We start from the raw sequence: 18,422 nt of genomic DNA on the forward strand, positions 1-18,422 counted from the left end.
GTGTGATTTCAGCAGAACACTGAGGTAAAACTTTGCTCTGATCATAATGCTTATTTGCTTCTTATTTTTTCCTTTTCTTTTAAACAATTAAGCTACTTTGGGGTAATGGTTTGACTGCCCTCTTAATGATACTGGACATTTGGGCAATGTGGGACAAATGAGGAAAAGGATGGGGGGGAAATGTTATTAAATTGAATGATGATTGAAATGGATTAATTTACATTTCCGGCATGCATACTTTACATACATGATCTTTGCTCAGCACAGGGAGTTCTGGGCAAAAGAGCACTATTTGTATGAGATGAACTCATCTATATGCTAATTCATTGGCATGTAGACCTGCTTCATTTCTACCATTCAGGACTGTTTACCTATTAGCTCTTATAGATGCAAAGGGAATTGGAATATTAAAATAAAGTTAAAAAAAAATAAAAATACAGGGCATTAGCAGCACATCAGCTGTTATTATATTTATAGAAGCGGTGGCATTTCTGCCCTTTGTTTAAGCTGTAACCAGCACCACAATCCAAGACTCAAAATGAAATAAGCCAACTCTTTCACTTAAGTGGGACTTGTTGCCACTGACAAAGGTGCTGCAGCTTTTTAGAAGTCATTCAAAGGACTAGAACAGACTAAACCAGGCTCAAAGCTATACAAACTCCTTTGATTCGAATGAAAAATGATCCGACGCTCAAAAAGCGCAAGGCAACTTCTCTTTAGCATGGAGCATTCAAGTCGATTTAAGGTGCTACATTATGTTTGTGTATTAGTCTACGTGACTATAATTCAAGCAAAAAAAGGAAGTGATTTAAATGTTGGCTGAGTGCTGCGTAGTAACACTAATATGGCCTTATAAAGAGATGTTTGACAGATCAAGCTGCAAGTGATGTCTAAATGCTAATGTAATTTCATATGAACCAGGCTGAAAGAGATGCAATCAACCATTCCCCGATTCAGATGACTGTTGTGTTTAAGAGGATGACAACCCCTTTTCTCATTGTCTATGTAATTCACCAAAATTGCCACTTACAGCCGCTAAGAGCAGGACGTTTCATCTCCAAGCTTCCTCTGGTCTTTGCTACTCATCCCATTTCTACTTCCTCCAAAAGTGCCACCACTTCATTAACCTTGCCAGGCATGAGATAAGAGAGGCAGTGCATCAAAGCTGCCTGCATGTCTCCACTACACAGCGGCCGTCTCTCTCACACACACACACACACACACACACACACACACACACACACACACACACACTCCAAAACCCATCCAACTCACAGAAAAGACCTTTTGTGTTCCAAACTGTCATTCACAAATGTGGTGGTTTTTTTCTGTTCTTGTGCACATGACATCATTATGTTTTAAATATAAGTCCGGGTGGAGCAAAAGCATTTGGTTGTTCCAAAGGTTTTAAGTGAGTTTGACTGTGAGGAATGCAAAATAATTGGTCTCGGTCAGACTTTTCATTGCCTCCAACACTTATCTCCTAACACGCATTGTCTCATTGCATAGTCATAAGAAGAGTTCAGGTACACGCTGCTGTCATCGCTATGACCTACACACTTAAAACCTCGAAAGGGAGAAAATGAAACAAGAAAAGCATCGAGCATCATTCAGCCCGATGAGTAACAACTCCCGACTTCCTCAAAGCATGACAGTAGATGGAAGGAAATATATTAACTGAGTCACAATATTGTTTTACTTGCACCACATACAAATCTCTCTGGTGTATTTAATCCCTCTACCCACAGTTTCTCAGAAAGGAGGATATAAATTATTTTCCTTTGGTGGAAACGGCAAATCCCTGTCTGGATTCTGTTAAAAGGCTTAAAATGTCACTAAATGCCAAGGCTGAGACTCCTGCTAACACGTAGGTCTTTAAGACAAGTTGTTAAAGCGTTGAAAGTTACCTGAAATTGATGAGGTTAATATTCTTATCGCAGACTGAGGCTTCTGAGAAAGTGGATATTGAAAATAGCCAGGTAACCCTTCATATTAGAGGCTATCAGGCGGATTAGTAGCATAAACACCAATTACACATTTCATTGTTTGTTAGCATTTTAAAAACATGCCACAATGCATAAATTAAAAGGACCGGGATGTGAGGGGTGGGGGATGTATTTCGCTGTACAGTATCATTACCAGTATGGATTTCAGTAAAGAAGACAAGGAAATGTCCCTAAATAACAAGTCGGAATGCTGAATGCTGGGCTATAAATGAGTAATTTACCATGAATATCCTTCTCTATCCCTTTACGGCCATATGAGTTTCCAAACCACATTATAGGATCATGGAGGGGTCTGTCACTGAAATTTGAAATAGAGGACAAAGGGCCACGGAGCAAATAGGTTTTTTAGACACCATCCTCTGAGTTCTCTGCCAATGTGAATCAGAGGTAAAATACAGTGCATTAAGTCGACCTCTGAGGCTGCACAGAGGAGGGTAGAGTGAGACATTCTGCTATCTATTAAGACTTGCGTTATGTATATATTGTGTTTTGAAGGAATTTTACTGATCCACAAAACCAGCAGGCAAGGATAAGAGTGAGTCCCTAAGACCATGTGGTAAGCAACTGCAGTGCAAAATCTCAGGCAAGTTGAAAGTTGCTGTGCCGTTAAGGAGAAAGTCTGGCAGAATCCTGCATGCCCGCTGATAACATGGTTGGATTAAGGATGTTTAAGGGAAGTGAAAATTATTCATTTGAGATGGATGAAAGCTGCACTTGTCAAGTCTACCAGTCATGCACTTTATACATTTCATTTCCACTAGCCAGCATGCATAATTTCCCCTCAATGCAAATTTCTACACTGAAAATGGTGAGCATATTTACACCGCTCCCTTAACACATTCTCTGACACAGAAAATGGATAATCTCTATTGAACAGGGAACAAAACAATGCAATTTTGTTTGCAGAGGTGTGAGAATCTAATTTTGTGCAGAAAGATAAACTCTCAAGACTCCCTAGAATGCAAACAATGGCTTTCATTTGAAATCATGCCTGAATGCCCCCCCAAAAAAAGAAAAGAAAAAAAAAAGACGACTATGTTTTGTGCCCTGCTCATCACAGACACATCTTTTGTAATTTTTAAAGCATGTGCCCAGTTATCCAAACGGGCTTGTCTTAGTAGTGTAATTACTGATTTTAAGTCACAAAGTCTTGGCCTCGGTGTTGTTCTAGGAGCTTTGCAACCAAGTGTGTATATGTATACTGTATCAGTCTCACTCTCTATACAAATATTATGATCTCTCTGATGAGAATTAAGTCTCCAGCCTGGATGGCCAATAAATTAGAGGCACGCTTCTCGTTTACTCATCAGAGCTAATGAGCCTGATAAAATTACCTCGAGGATCATAATTACAGGCTAGTGGCAGAGACTCTGGCAGTGACTGGAATAAGACGAAACACACATACGCACACACACAGAATTTAGATGGTGTTGGAAGAGGCAGACTAACAGCCAACCTAGAACATCACAAAGAACTCACGCCCTATTAATAGAATAACAGACTAATTTCAGTAAAAGAAAAAAAAAAAATGCTTTGTACATTTTCATGAGACACACAGAAACCTATACTGTTTGACATCGCGTCGTCACGAAATGCACAAGATTAACATAATGTAAGGTTCTGAACAATATTACGATTTCCACCTTTCTGTTCGAGCAGTTCAAACTGATTTCACCACCCTTTCATAAAGATTAAGCACTTCATGGGTAATGGCATATTTTAATGAACGATGGCAGCCTGGACACAAGAGCTCACCTCAGAGGATTCCATTTCATCACACATTCACAGGATGAATTGTTTTACTTATGAATATTAATGTCTCTCTAATTTGAGGCTGTTGTTAATGCTTGTCGCTAGGAGCTCGGCAAATCAGGTCCCATTCCTGTTAAAACCATGTATTAGACACCCCCCTGACACTAAGCCCTCGCCTTTGATTCTTAATTGCAGAAGTGCAAGCATTTGCAGTAGATGGGCCGCAAAGCTTTAATTAACTCTAATATCACACATTCAGTCTCGACTGTCACCCACATCACGCGTGGCATTTTGTACCAATATCATCCTCAACTGTGCTCAGCTAGAAAGATTGTGTTCCAAGTTCATGATCACAATTTCATGCATCTCAAAATGAGCGATATGTAGTTTATAAGAAGCTGCGATATATTGACGCCAGTGAATTATCTTGATGCAGTCTTTAAAAAGCTTTAATGAAGGCATACATCGATGCTGCTCCGTGATCGCTCCGCAGCTTTAATGCAAAGGAGTTCCAGTGCTGTTGGCTTCTTACTGAAAGCAATGTCTGATCTTGGTAGTGTCATTGTATCAACAGTCATTGGTGAAGCTTGTAACATGGGGAGGGAAGAGATGAAAAGTTTGGGGATCTATTTAAAATGGAAGGAGGCGGTTATTGAGTAAATAATTCAACCTCTCGTTCGTTCTAATCTTCAAAGGATTTATTGGACAACAGATTTCAAGTTTTAAAATACTATAAATAGGAGAACGCATACACACACCTTTCAATAACACTTCTAAAATGCAACATTACAGAGCATTCCTTACAAACACAGCAAATGCCATTTTCACAGATGAGTGCCCTCGCACGTCATTTCAACATTTTAATAGCTCAGGTATGGAGCAATTCTGATGCAGATATTAGTAAAGAGTAATGTTTAATTAAACCAGGTTTGAAGATAAAGAGCTCAATACATCCTATAGTTTATAAGCCTTTGCCAGCCATAAGCTACTGCTCTTCCTAATCCTCTTTCACATAACATTATTGCATCAGCACAGCTGAACATTTTTGCAGCATTTATAAAATTAGCAAAGAAATTAACTGTCTGTACTGTGGCAAATAGGATTTCCAAGTTCTTGCCGTGTGATACAGCATACCCAGGCTGCCACCTACAGTACAGTCTGAGAGAGGAACTACAGCCCAACAGTTCAACATGTGTGGCTCCCCATTTTACACTCCACAGCCATTCAAACTTAATTGTCAAGGCTCCCTCTAATATCCTTACAGGAAATTTGTTAAAATCCATTATTAAATAAATACTGAAATAATTTCATTTTGACTCAAGACTGGCAAAGGATTACACATTTATCCTTCTCACTCCTATTCACATGTGGAAGAGCCAGTGTTCCCTCATCATTTTGACATTATGACAGTTGATTCGACGCTGCTTTTATTTTAAACCATGTGCGATTTTAAAATGGTTACTTTATTCCAAGAAAATATATATATATCTATACAAATTAGTATATCCCCAAATGTGATATTCATTTTACTTTAGTGAGACTGAAATTATATTAACAGAAAAATGAGAATTTTCTATACGAACAACCTTAACAGTGGAACAACAGTGGAGTAGCAACAAACCAAGAATTGAAAGTGATTTTCTAAACAAAAACATTTGCACCAATTTTTTTTTTCTTTTTTTTCTTCAAATGGTGTATAGACAAAATATGGCTTGGTACATCCTTCCTAATTTGAGATCTCTTCTGTTATCTTTCCCATGAGCACAAATTATACATAAAAAAAGTTAAATTTTTAAAAGGAATATTAATACAATAGAAATAATGACAATTTAGTAAAAAATAAAAATAAATAAATCAAATAATCCCCTTTAGGATCATTCAAAGCGTCTTTTACTTCTTCGCCTGAACAGTTTTGAGATTGAGGATTTCCTTTCATTTTTGGCTTTCTTCACTCCTGTTCTCAACAAAACCAGTATATTAACAACTCAAATCAAATTGAAACAGAAAAAAAAGACATTTTATATGTTGCTTACCAAGGTTTTGCATCATTTTATTCAACTGCTGATCTTCCTCCACTTCCCTGAAATTAGCCAAAAATCAAACTAAGCACTGTCATATCTTTTTACCACATCAATCTTTAAGATTAACTGCATTGTACTTAAGAATTAATTAGAAGATTGATAATGTTACCTCAGCCTGTCCTCGTCGAGACCATCCACAATTGCGTTTCTGCCATCCACGATCTCCATCAATTTCTGCATTAGTTTCTTCTCCTGCCGTTGTTCCTCTCTGGACTTTAAATGATCTGTGACAATGTTAACAACCGCATGTCGGAAAAAGAAGTAAGACAGATGCTGACAGGCAAAGAGACCGAGCGCTTACCTGGCTTCTCGAGCAGCCTGCGAAGTTCCCCCTCAACACCTGGCTGCTGCTGCTCCAGCTCTTGAGTCCTGGCTCTGAGTTTTAACATCAAATACTAATTCAAAACTCACATTATATCTAAAACTTCTAAACAATCCTAAAAATTTTGAGTTTCTCAGTTAAGTTTGATTTTTGTCCTAATGTTAAATGCAAGTAAAAGTACAAGCAATGAGGGAAAAATCTTTAAAGAAAGTATCAGGTAAAATAAATAAGGTTTGGAATTAATATAATCAAATTGGGGCAGGGATAGCTCAGTAGGTAAAGTGGTCGCCCCATGATCGGAAGGTCGGCGGTTCGAATCCACTTAACGGCTACCCTGAGGTACCCCTGAGCAAGGTACCGTCCCTACACACTGCTCCCCGGGCGCCTGCTTAGTGGGCTGCCCACTGCTTCACTGAGTGAATGGGTCAAATGCAGAGAAAAACAAGTAATTTCCCCATGGGGATCAATAAAGTATCCATTATTATTATTATATAAAGAGAAATCCAACTGTCAAGTCAAAGTAAGAATATTGTTCAAAAGCCTTTTCTAGTGTAAACAAATATTATCCAAATGAGTAATAATTCCCTGAATAATGGAGAAAGGGTCATTTAATATTCTCAATCTACATCGATCCTTCAATAATACTCACATGTAAATGAGCTCTGATTCTTTCCTAATGAACATTTGTTTTTTTCGAATGAGGTTAAACCAGTCGACCATCAGTGGGTCCATCAAGATGTCACCTTCTCCATCTGCAAAACAAGTTAGTAGCACTCAGCTGAATTTATTCAAAAGATAAAATAAAAAGTTTTATAATCACTGATGTGTATATATTGTAGTAAATCAAGCAATTATAATCACTGACTAGATGTTTATTTAACAAGCTCATAACATTTATCATTTCACGTAAGCCAAATATTTTGTGCTGTTCTGATGTTAACTGATATACTCCAAGAGCAAACTTAAAAAAGATAAAAATTAAAATAAATAAATAAATAAATAAAAAAATACCCCACTTGAGCAGACTCAACCTCACTGTTTGCAAGAAAAACATTAAGTAGAAATTAAGGGGGGGGTTAGGATATTTTGGCTCATATGCAGGTAGGTGGTTCTCAATTTTTATTAAGAGAAGAAGTGACTCACATCCTGGAACCACGCTGTCACCTTTATTAAGACACTATGTCACAGCCAACAATCTTAAAATGGAGCTTAGCCTGCCAAACCCGAATCTATTTTTTTTTAATAATATCAAAATGTATGTCACAGAACATGATGTTACAAAAAACCTGTCTATAGACATTTTATAGTTTGTCAGTCATCATTCCTGTGGCATCGACTTTAGAATATAATACAATGTTTTGTTGACAAACATCTTTTTGCAATTTACTCAAAAACCAATCCAGTAAAAAAAAAAAATTAATGAATTACTAATTAAATCATTCACAACAATACTGCTTATATTTTTCCAAAGCTTTCATTATGTGGGGTTAAACTGGTGGCCACACATATACAAAGAAGCATTTTAAAATTTCATTTTCAGCCCTGAGAAGTTATATTATTACCCAGATTTTAAAGAAAATGTGAGAATGGATGAATTATGGATACATGATGCAGGGAACAATGCAATTTACCATCAAAGATGATTCAATATTTAAGGTTTTCAGGATACGGTGTATACTTTTCAGTATTGGTCCACCACAGTACTCCGACATGCACTGAAACAGTGCTTAAATTTGCTGCTTCACCGAGTCATACCCGAGTAGGTGGATCAATTGATTTTAGGCTGAATATTTTGCTAATCCTAATTAGCGACCAATCAGTCAAGTCACATTTACAACAGAGAGCGAGCTGCAGAGACAGAGGACAGAGCCCCACACATCCTGTCATTACCAGAACAAACATGATTTGATTCTGAACTGAACCTGAGTGCCAGGGTTTAGTTTTTATGCCAACAAATTCCAGTTGAGAAGTAGATGATCTCCTAGGTAGTGTGGAAATGATGTTAAATTCTGGCCAACTGACATGCTCAGGCTTCCTGGGTGGCATGTAGAAAGAAAAAAAAAAAAGCAATCGACCAGAATACACACATATAAATATATATATATAAAAATTTATTACTATATCCAAGTCATGTTGACCTTGAGCAAAGCAATAAGGCCCCCTACTCCTACTACCTCAAAGGAGACGCAACATCCCTGTGGGCTAGCTGTGCCTCTCACCTCATTTGACTGCAGAAACACTAATAGAAATGGCATGCACCTCACACACACACACACACACACACACCTACCTTCAGCTGATGGTGAGCACATGTGTGAAGCACCCAAGATACAACTCACCAATGCAGCAGAGTGATTCAGCAGTTCAAACAAAAATATGATGTCAAATTTTAGTTTAAGGTTATTGCAAGACACATTTTGCTTTAGAATATTACCTCATTCAAACCAACATAGCGGTGAAGGGTCTACCAACCCCCCTCTTGTTCAGAAATGGCCAGGTATTAAATATTACCTAGCTTAGTCCGATCCACATATACAGATGTCACAATTGGTCATATGCAGCGATATAGATGTTACAGATGGGATAGGATAAAATAAAATAAAAAAGGAGATACCGCAATAAAATTTAGTATAATCATCTTGCAGCTCAAACTTCTTGTTATTACACAGAAAATCCTTCACGTTTCCAGATAATCATACTTCAAGCAATGTGATGATTGTATGGAAAGATGTAGTAGCTTTTGCTTTAAGAGGTTATTAACATGGAATTAGATACAAATCAGTATTTTGAAACCCTGATTCCTGGTTTTTACATTACCATAGAAATAAGAAACTACAATAGACAATATGCCACAACATTAAACATAATATTTACAAATAATAATAATTATTATTATTGAAGGAAAAAAAGATAATATTTGCATTGTGACCTTGTGAATAAGGGGAAATGCTAGATCCCATAATCCCATCATCATAGTATGATAATACTATCCTGATATGGTAAAGCATCACCCAAAATAACCTTATGATTATGAGGTTACTACCACTTTAAAAAAAAAAAAAAAAAAAAAAAAAAAATCACTGTATGAAAAATGTAAATGCACAGATGCAACGTATATGTATTCCTAACAAGTTATGATATCATTACCAATATACTGTATGATTAATTGGGTTTGCCTCAAAGGCATCTATGTTTTCATTGTATTGCCCCTAGATTTTGGCCCCTTATAAAATTTCAGTGTAATATTACTAAAGTAATTAGTAATGTAAGATATCACATGATATTCATTTGTAATCAAGATGTGGTAACTTGCCATTTCCATATCTTTAACTTATCATATCCAGCTTATTACCACACTACTGCTCTCACTTGTTCAGAAATAATATGGAACTACGCTGCAGAGTTAAGAGTGAAAAGCCAGCTACTAAATGTCTCATGAACCATGTCTGAAAGTGGACTATTGATTGCATTGTTTAATATTTGTATGTTTTTACAAGTAAAAAGGAGAAGTGGAAGACATAAAACGTACCTTCCTCACAGCTTCGAAGCTTCTGTTCCAGCTCCACACCCTCCTTCTCCAAATGAGCCAAGTTTGTCTCAATATCATTCAGCTGCCTTTCAATCTGCTCCATTGGGATATGATAAGACCTTACCTGGTGCAAAACAGAGAATTTAAGAGTCACTGTCAAGTAAAGATTATCGTAATTTGAAAATTCTGACTTTGGCCACTTTAATGTAAAGAAGGTCATCCATTTTTTGCTGGGAATGTAATGAAAGCATATTTGTAGAGCTGTTAATTAATCTCTTAAGAGACTTAATGGAGGGAACTTACAGAGGGTGACCTCATTTCAGTCCTGGAGGCGTTGGTGGGTGACAAATACTTTCCCTTTTTAGCAGCTAAGAGGTAGATAAAATAGGATTAGATAGTTCTTTCATGGCAGCTTTTTAGAAAAGTATTGTCACATATGACTTAACCTGTTTTCAGTAAAATAAATTTTTTTTAAATGTATTTATACACTTTTCATATGAAATCAACAAGAAATCTGAAATCATGTATATTTGGCTTTGATAGCTATTAAAAAGATGGGAAACAACCTGATGGATTTCCATGATTGGCTGGAAAAGTAGTTGAAGAGCTAATAGATTTCACAGCTGGCAGTCTGGGTGAGGATTTCACAGGCAAGCAACTCCCAAATTTAAAATCTAAAATAAAGAGAAGAGGCCTTAAACACTGCAGAAGTGCAGAGTTCACAAAATTTTGTTTTCATTTTGTTTGTTTAATATGGGAACTAATACAATAGGGTGTGTATAATTTTGTGGACGTTCAGAACATACACAGGATGGGTCCCATTGGCTAGAGTGAGTCATTTAGCATTTCCTCAAGCAAAACCATGAGGTTCACATTTATAGTTTTCATTAAAATAAGCCAACTAAAACTGGCATAAAATTTACACAAACCACCAAGAATGTATTTCATTCTTTGTGTTGATGCTCTCGACTTCTCATACAGTCTAGATTATAGATAATATTTTTGGTTAGAACCCAATCACCCTACCCCCAAATTCAAAGTACATCTATTTTACCATCTTAATAGATGAAAGTGCAAATTTTCCACCAACTTCATAGTTTCATTATGTCGCTTTAGATTCTTCAAGAGCTTGAATAAGTTAGCCAAATAAATAAAATAAAATACACATACATTTGCTTTACTTGGGTATTGCTGCTCTCAGTGTGTATTAATTGATTCCATTAACACATGACTGAACTTTGTTATTTAAACATGAAAATGGCCAAGACAAAACAGCTTGAGTCACCAAAACCTTTACAGAGAGGTTCCTTGCAAGCTAGTTCTGGTTCACTTTGACATCAAACACTCAATTCATTTAATATATCAGCAGACAAATGTCTCTCATTATAATGCAAAGAAGCCTCTCACCTAGGATTTCAGAGGCAGGCTGAGGTTTCTGGGGACTGACTTCCCTAAAGCACGCAGGATCAAACAGAGCAAAGCTAACTCCTGGTGCTGCAGGTGTTTGAGCCAGAGGAAGCCTTGTTGGACTAATTGAGACATTAGATGGAGGTGTGGACATGAATTCAGCTTTATGATTTTCAGTAAAAGCTTCAGGTTCAGCATCTCTGTAAGATATAAACAAAGAAATGAACTTATTTTAATACAGAGGCATTAATCTGACACAGGTGAAATGTACTAATAGGTCAGACGAGTAACAACCTCACCTTAAATTTTGAAATGTTAAAAAGGTGATGAAAACAGTTGAGGAATCATCAGCAGGGGTTAGAAATGAGAAAATCTAGTGTTAAGGAGTAGGAAAGCAGGAGTTCAGGCCTTGCACTCCTCGGGACTTGTTAAGATGGGGGATAGAACTAGCGGCTCCACTTTGAGCCAGTCAGCAATAAAAGAGATGGACGAAGATGATTCTGCGTTCTGGAGAGTAAATAATCTGATAGGTCAGATGTATTTCAAGGCAAGTCTTTCAAGACATTCTGGTCCACTTGTGCAGCTTTTCAACTTTCAGCCGAGTAACTGCAAATACTTACTTTAGCCCGAGTTCGGTTTTAACAGGTTTTCTTTGCCACTCATGGTATACTGGATCTGCAGAGAAACGACAGAAAGTAAAATCAAAAATGAAAAATAAGATCATTATTGCTAGTCTCCAAAGACCATGAATACTTAGATGGGAAAACTATAACGGCATATCACTGCATTTAAGAAAGGACTTGCTTGATAAACAGCTGAAACAACCGTGATTAAAATGATGTTGATTCCAACGATTCATTTTTTCTTGCTGAAGCAGAAGGGCATTCCTCCACAAAGATCAACGATACTTTCCTCAATTCAAAGAAAGCGTTTCAAAATTTCAGAGGTGGTTCTTGTGCCTGTGATCGACATCGCCACCAAGTTTCCCAGCATCTCACTTGGCAGTCTTTTTCATAATCTTGCTGACAACAATAACACGAATCGCAATGATCACAAACGTCTAACTCTGCATTAACCTTGGCGAATAAAAAGCACAATGGTAAATCCGTCATTACACTTCACCTTATAATCTTGTGTAACTACCGTTTTAAAACTTTTAGAACGAGAGAAGATGGCGCATTGCAGCTTATGAGACATCTGCTTTGTCAGTGACGTGCACACTCGCGGCACTTCCAAGTTATTGTACACAATAAACAAAAAAAAAAAAAAAAAAAAAAAAAAAAAAAAAAAAACTTCCCTCGACTCGCGTGTCACACTCGTCTAAACAGCTGTCAAGCGCACAGTTACTGGTTTCATTATCTAGGTACCGGTATTCACAGCACTCCAATAAAATGATTGCGCTCCACATTCTCGTCTGCACACAAGAACAAAATGATGCTTTAATCACTGACCTTGGCGTAATGTCCAGTCAACATATGGTTAATATTAGTAAGAAACAGACTTCATTTCCATGTCTGGAAAACTTCCATCAATGCTAAAAGTAAAAGTGACTGAAAAACCATTCTCAATAGACCCACCAGTAATTGTATTTCTGTCTACAAACCCACCGACAGTCAGAATGTGACACCCGTGCATGCACATCCATCCCAGGAGAATGACAGTTCAACTATGAAAGTTCATTAGTGTGAGACAGGAATTAAAATGTCAGCTATCAGCATGCGAGATGCACTGGTTTTATAAATAGGGCAAAAATGACAAAAGGGCTTTGTTTTCTATGAATGTGAGAGACAGACTGAATGGTGGGGGTGGGTGGATGCTGGCTGGATGTCAAATAATGGATCAGACACAAGTAAAATGAATTTAGTGGAGCTTGCCTTTGGTGGTTTTGTGTACAGTTGTTGGCCCTGTGTTGTCTTTATTGATGGCCTTTAGACATGGCAATTCCTTATTGTTTGCCTGAGTGGTGGAGGGCTGTCCTGCGTAGTTTCCTGCTGAGGCTTGGCTGCATTTATCCTTTTTCAAAGCAGAGCTGTCAGCTAAACTTGGCTCATCACCAAACCTGGGGACAGAGAAAGCCCTCACCATCAGCTTTAAAAAAAAAAAGACTGTGGGAAAGTTTCCTTCAGAAGGACAGTGCATTCATGGCTAAAGATTGTATATTAATGCAATGCTCACCATCTCTCATCCGCCGATCGGATTGTAAATGGGCGTTTGTTATTATTGTTGTAGTTTTGCTCTGCTGGTTTTTTTCCAACCATTACCCTCGACTGGCTCTTTCGATCATCATCATCATCATCAGTCGGGACCTTTGGCCTTACTTGAACACTTGATTGCTCTGTTGGCTTCCTGTTGTTGACTTTGGAGATTTCAGTAACTTGTGGCACAGTCTGGAAAAACTTCTGCCGGGCAGCCTGTGTCTTCTGGGCTGAGGCCGTCCAGGACTGGGAGGTTGGAGTAGGAGCAACTGGTTTCAAAACATTATTCAGTGGGGCTGACAACACCGAAGGGGGGTGTGGTGAAGGCCGTTTTAGGCTGGCATCATTTAGTGGTCGCGCAGCTGAACTGGTGAGACCATTTTTGATCAGAGCCTCAGAGGAGGAAGTCTTGGAAGTGTTCTGGTGGGAGTTACAGATAAAAGTGTCTGGATCCGTCCCAGGTTTGTAACCGCCTACATGGAGTACGCTGGCGCACTCGCCACACCTGGTGGTGGAAGTTTATTAATATTAAATTATTAATGGAATAAGCCCCTGTGCAGGGGGAAAAAGCATCTATGAATATAGATTAAATTCTTACTTGAAACAGCTTCTGTGATAGAGCTTGCCTTCCACAAAGTGCCTCTGAACAAGATGAACATGGCCCTTGCATGAAACACATTTGCTATTGAGAGTCCCGTTTTTGTTGGGGTTTTCAGCCAAAACTACCTTCTGTGAAAAAGAATCAAAAGTGAGAAAACATTTATCCAGAAAGGTATCCCATTTCCCCTAGGATTCCTTTGGTGACCCACTGAAAATAAATGCTATGTTTAATCCTAAATATTATTCCTTTAAAAAGCAAAGGTGTGTAAAAGAAAGACGTTTTAACACACAGCCTTAATTTTAGCTGACTGATGACGTGCCGTTTGACATGACTACTGACCTGAGTAGAAGCTCTTGCCAATTTGGGTGAGGTCTGAGCTGTGTGAGTGGAAGGTAAACAACTCTCAGTGGCAGTTTTAGATACAAAGCTTTTGGCAACCACTGGGAGGTTTTTTTTCTCCGATGGCTCCTCCTTGGAGCCCTCTGCTGGCCTTTTTACACCTCCCACTGAAGACAGTAAAACATCATTAGTGTCAAAGAGTTGGGGGAAAAAAATACCTCAGCCTGTACATAAAAAAGAAATATATAAGGAAAAAGCTCAGAATTAAAGAGGATGAACTACTCAAATGCAGTTGCTAGGGATTTTTAAAGCAGACATATTCTCACTGGGAGGCCGTCCTTTGAAGTAGTTGTAGTACTGGGAGACGTAGGTAAGAATGCTCAGCCTGTCTGGGATCCTTAAAGCCACCATGTCCTCTGCATCTAACAAAGCTGGGATCCCCAGCTTCTCCTCTGCGATCTGAAAAGCCTTAAGAGAAAAAAATAAATCAAAGTTTAACCAACAGCCCCCAACTCCAACTAAATATGACAAACAAAGTAGGCATATCCAAAGCACTTTTTCCATGTAAAAGCATGGCATTGGCTGGGCTACCTCCTACAGTTACAGCATGTGTAAATATGTCACACAATACAATTTACTTTAAATAGACTGGCGGTATTCTGTGGCACAACCCTAGGAGGTTTGGAAAGGGCTCTATAATGAATGGCACACTTCCTGTGAGCTTGTAGGGATAAGAAAGAGGATGGGAAGAGCGGGATATCAGTGCATTGTTTAGGATCAGCCTGGATATGCTCATTAAATTTAAAGAAAAGCCTTACGGAATAGCAAGTGGGCATATATAAAAAGAAGGGGATACTGAGGAGTTTAAGTGGACAAAACCACAAATTTCAGCTCATGGGGAGGAAAAAAAAAGTCTAACATGGTTATTTATTAAATTAAAATATATAGAATTTACTCACCTTTAACCCCACCACCACCCCCTATCCCTGTACATGGTGGATTTTCCTAAACCTCCAGTAATATAAAAATAAATAACAGAGTATCGGAGATAGGGAAAATGGGTGTTCAATCAGGAGTTGGGCCCATAGGTACAGAATAGTGGATGTTTTTGACTATGAAGCAACCGGTTGCTCTGCTGGCCTCCACTGTGAGACGTCTGTGGGTTCAGATAAGGGCAACAAGAGGCCCAGGGAACTCATAAACATCAGAAGACCTCCGCTGCTGGCAACAGGAGGAGGAGCATAGGCCAACTCCTACATTGCAGACCATGTTAAAGACCCTGGAAATAAAGGCAGCTGGGATTTAAAAAAAAAAAAAAAAAAAAAAAAAAATCGGTTTCCAATGACCATGTTCTCCTACAGAATCCTTCCTTCAATTACTTCTCTCGATAGGTCTTGTTGAACAAAAGGCTTGCTTTCTGTCCACGTGGCTTGAGCTGAACTAAATAGCTTAGGCTTTTAGAGTGTAAAAACACACCACTGTCAGGTAAAGGGGTGTGCTTTATTTCTAACACAAAACAAAATTAGAGCTTTATGGTGAAAATGAATTCTAAGAAGCAATTTCATACTAGATTGTACCTGAAATTAAAATCCAATTTATCATCCAGCCCTACCTGTAAGAAGCGTGACACCATTCATGAAATATAGAAAGGGTGTGAATTACCAGGTGCTCTCTCATGTTTCAGTAGAGGGAGCATCTTCAGCAGTGTATCAAACTTAACCTTGACCAAACACACAGCTCTTTGCCCACAAATCGTTTTGTTCTCGTATACCATTCAAGATGTATGCATCAGCAGTGTCTTCAAGAGAACAGTCACCATAAGGACCGAGTGGCAGACAACAGTAAAGCCTCATTCAAAATGAATAGACTTGAGAGCCTCTCCCCTGAGGTCAGGTTTGCTGCTGACACAGCCAAGATGATCGAAAACAACAAGGAAGTCGTACGGAGCGCGTACTGTAGCACACTTACTGCAGGGCCTGTAACCCTCAGAGGAAGCCGACAAGAGGTTAGAAAACTAAATAATGGAGAGGTCCCAGCTGTGCTGCTCATGTCACGCAGGGGTTAACCGAATAGATGAGTTCAAACGGACAGAGCAAGAGCAAAGATTGAGAAAGGTTGAGTTTGACAGGAGTCTAAAATTAGTAGAGAGATATGGCTTTTGCTTAATCTGCTGTGCTGTGAAAATTGAAACAGCTAAATATTTGTCCAATCTGCTGCATAGATGCCAAGGCAAGAACAAACAGCGTGTTGCTGCGTGGCCCGTCATGTCTGGGGTTAATGAAGCGGATGTTTTCTGCTACATCAGATTTTGCAGTTTGTGTATGAAGTCTGCTCCTCTCAGTAAGACGAAGGCTGAACATCTTGACATCTTACCAGTCTGTTGTTCTCAAACACATCCTCCTTTCTGAGTGAGTCATAGTCTCTGGGAAAACAGGAATACAATGAACACAGAGAAGTTACCTCAACTACCCAGAATAGCTCTTTTACAGCATGTAGAAAAAAATATATGTTTAAAAGAAGAAAAAAAACAGCACTGTGAAACTGGACAAATGACAATGTATTAATAAAACACAGAAATAAGAATAGGGATCACTTAAGTTAGTACTTATACAACTAACATATTAAAAACAAAATAAGGGTAAATTATTGGAGGAGGCAGGCTGTCTATATGTATTACAATTATTAAAGAACTTGACCAAACCAAAGTAAAGTAAAGTTTTGGGAGAAAAGAAAAAGTTTTCAATACTTACATCAGGTCCGGTCTGTACTTGTGTATTAGCGCACAAAAAGCCAACCCGTTCCTGAATGAAGTGGTCATGTTGGTGATGGCCACATCTCTGTAGCCCTCACATTGCATTTTACACCACTGCTCCAAAGCCTTGATGGCAGCCATGCTTGTAGCGCGACAGAACCACTACTGCAGACAAAGTGTGCAACAGGCAGGAGGTGTGACGGAGTGAGAGGAAAGACAGATATAAAACAGCGTGTCTCTGTGCTGGCTTTGACCGTGATCTGCGAACTGCAGCTGCGTCCTGTTTCCTTCTTTCACCTGCTTGTCTGACTCACAGACTCTGCGAAGTGCTGCTTGCTGCTGCTGGTGTGTGTTTCTCGGCTCATTTCACTAATTGACGCCACTGCCGATTCGTCATTCACGACAGTTGAAGAAAAGCTCATTCGGCTAAGGAAATAGTTGGCTAAGTCTGATGTTCATAATTCATGCACGTTTTAATCCCAGGAAGTGGATCATGCTGACCTATTATTTATTTATTTTCCCTGGGGTGTGATTATTGAGTTAAATGATGTTTAGAAAACCAAATGAAGGTTAAATCCAGTTAGTAGGTAGGTTAGTGTAATCTGTTATCAGACAGCACATGTTGTTATTTAGTGTTTTTAGATCCTCGTGCTTGTCTCACCTGACCTTCTTTTTTCCCCACAATTATGGCACATTTGAACCATCTTCTCTAATAGTCTTTATTGCATTTATTGACCCTGGTATGACAGCCAAAACGATGATCGTGGAATAAGCGCTTCTTGATTTTATTTTGCTGGTAAAACACGGTGTTGGACTTATATGCACGTGAGCCAGTTACGAAATTGAGTTTTCAGTTATATCTTTAAAGATGCAATTAAAAAGATCAAATTAAATAAAAGATATTAATTGAACATAATGACATGACAGTTATAGTTAAACAGACATAAGAGACATAACTAAACGACAGCTGCAACTTTTTGAGGACAGAAGTTTTATGGCCATAATATATTATTTTAATGCTAAATAAAAATATCCTTCGAGCTAAGCTTTGAAGAACAAGTGTGCTCTGGGATATCTAGAGTATAAAACCCCAGTATTGCTACCTCAGACAGTGTACATAAGGATAGTTAATGCTCTTCTACATGCATTCTTTAACCTTATTGTTCTTTGTGTGCGGCCTAATTGGGGACTAATTGAGGCCAGCAAGCCTCATCTAAAGATTCTGACCCAATTAACCCATGTCGCCATGTCCCATTAAATCTTAGGGAAAAGTTACATGTTAATTTCTGGGCAATTTTTCTATGTAGTAAACTGAATACTTAGACATTTGATTTGCAAAGACAGCTTGCAGAGTGATTTCACCTTAACTGGGAACAAAATAAGTCTGTGTGCTTCCCTGGTCCGTTTTGAAAAGTAGTCCCTAATCAAATTTGACCCA

At 38.4% G+C, this 18,422-nt stretch overlaps 1 protein-coding gene across 1 annotated transcript; it reads right to left on the minus strand.

Annotated features, from left to right (window-relative positions):
- Positions 1-5,632: 5,632 nt before the first annotated feature.
- micall2a (mical-like 2a) lies at positions 5,633-17,138 on the minus strand. Its single transcript, XM_085352684.1, has 17 exons — positions 16,983-17,138; positions 16,606-16,654; positions 14,559-14,700; positions 14,233-14,399; positions 13,891-14,021; positions 13,273-13,797; positions 12,972-13,156; positions 11,718-11,772; positions 11,098-11,297; positions 10,257-10,364; positions 9,994-10,058; positions 9,691-9,814; positions 6,811-6,913; positions 6,141-6,214; positions 5,949-6,063; positions 5,792-5,838; positions 5,633-5,712 (listed from the first exon to the last, which is right to left on the minus strand). Exons 1-17 carry the CDS (start codon positions 17,123-17,125, stop codon positions 5,633-5,635), a joined length of 2,313 nt encoding a protein of 770 aa, XP_085208810.1. The 5' UTR covers positions 17,126-17,138.
- Positions 17,139-18,422: the final 1,284 nt, after the last annotated feature.

The sequence above is a fragment of the Diplotaxodon limnothrissa genome, linkage group LG4 (assembly GCF_057381915.1).
Source record: "Diplotaxodon limnothrissa isolate DT_005_m linkage group LG4, D_limnothrissa_male_GT1.1, whole genome shotgun sequence".
NCBI classification, from domain to species: domain Eukaryota; kingdom Metazoa; phylum Chordata; class Actinopteri; order Cichliformes; family Cichlidae; genus Diplotaxodon; species Diplotaxodon limnothrissa.

Bases quoted from the DNA above. Each gene is read 5' to 3' on its own strand.
- micall2a (XM_085352684.1), bottom strand. From the start codon at position 17,125: ATGGCTGCCATCAAGGCTTTGGAGCAGTGGTGTAAAATGCAATGTGAG. The intron at 13,798-13,890 runs GTAAGAATTTAA...TTCCACCACCAG, and splicing joins TATCACAGAAGCTGTTTCAA to GTGTGGCGAGTGCGCCAGCG. The intron at 10,365-11,097 runs GTGAGAGGCTTC...TCTTTATTTTAG, and splicing joins GCCTGCCTCTGAAATCCTAG to ATTTTAAATTTGGGAGTTGC.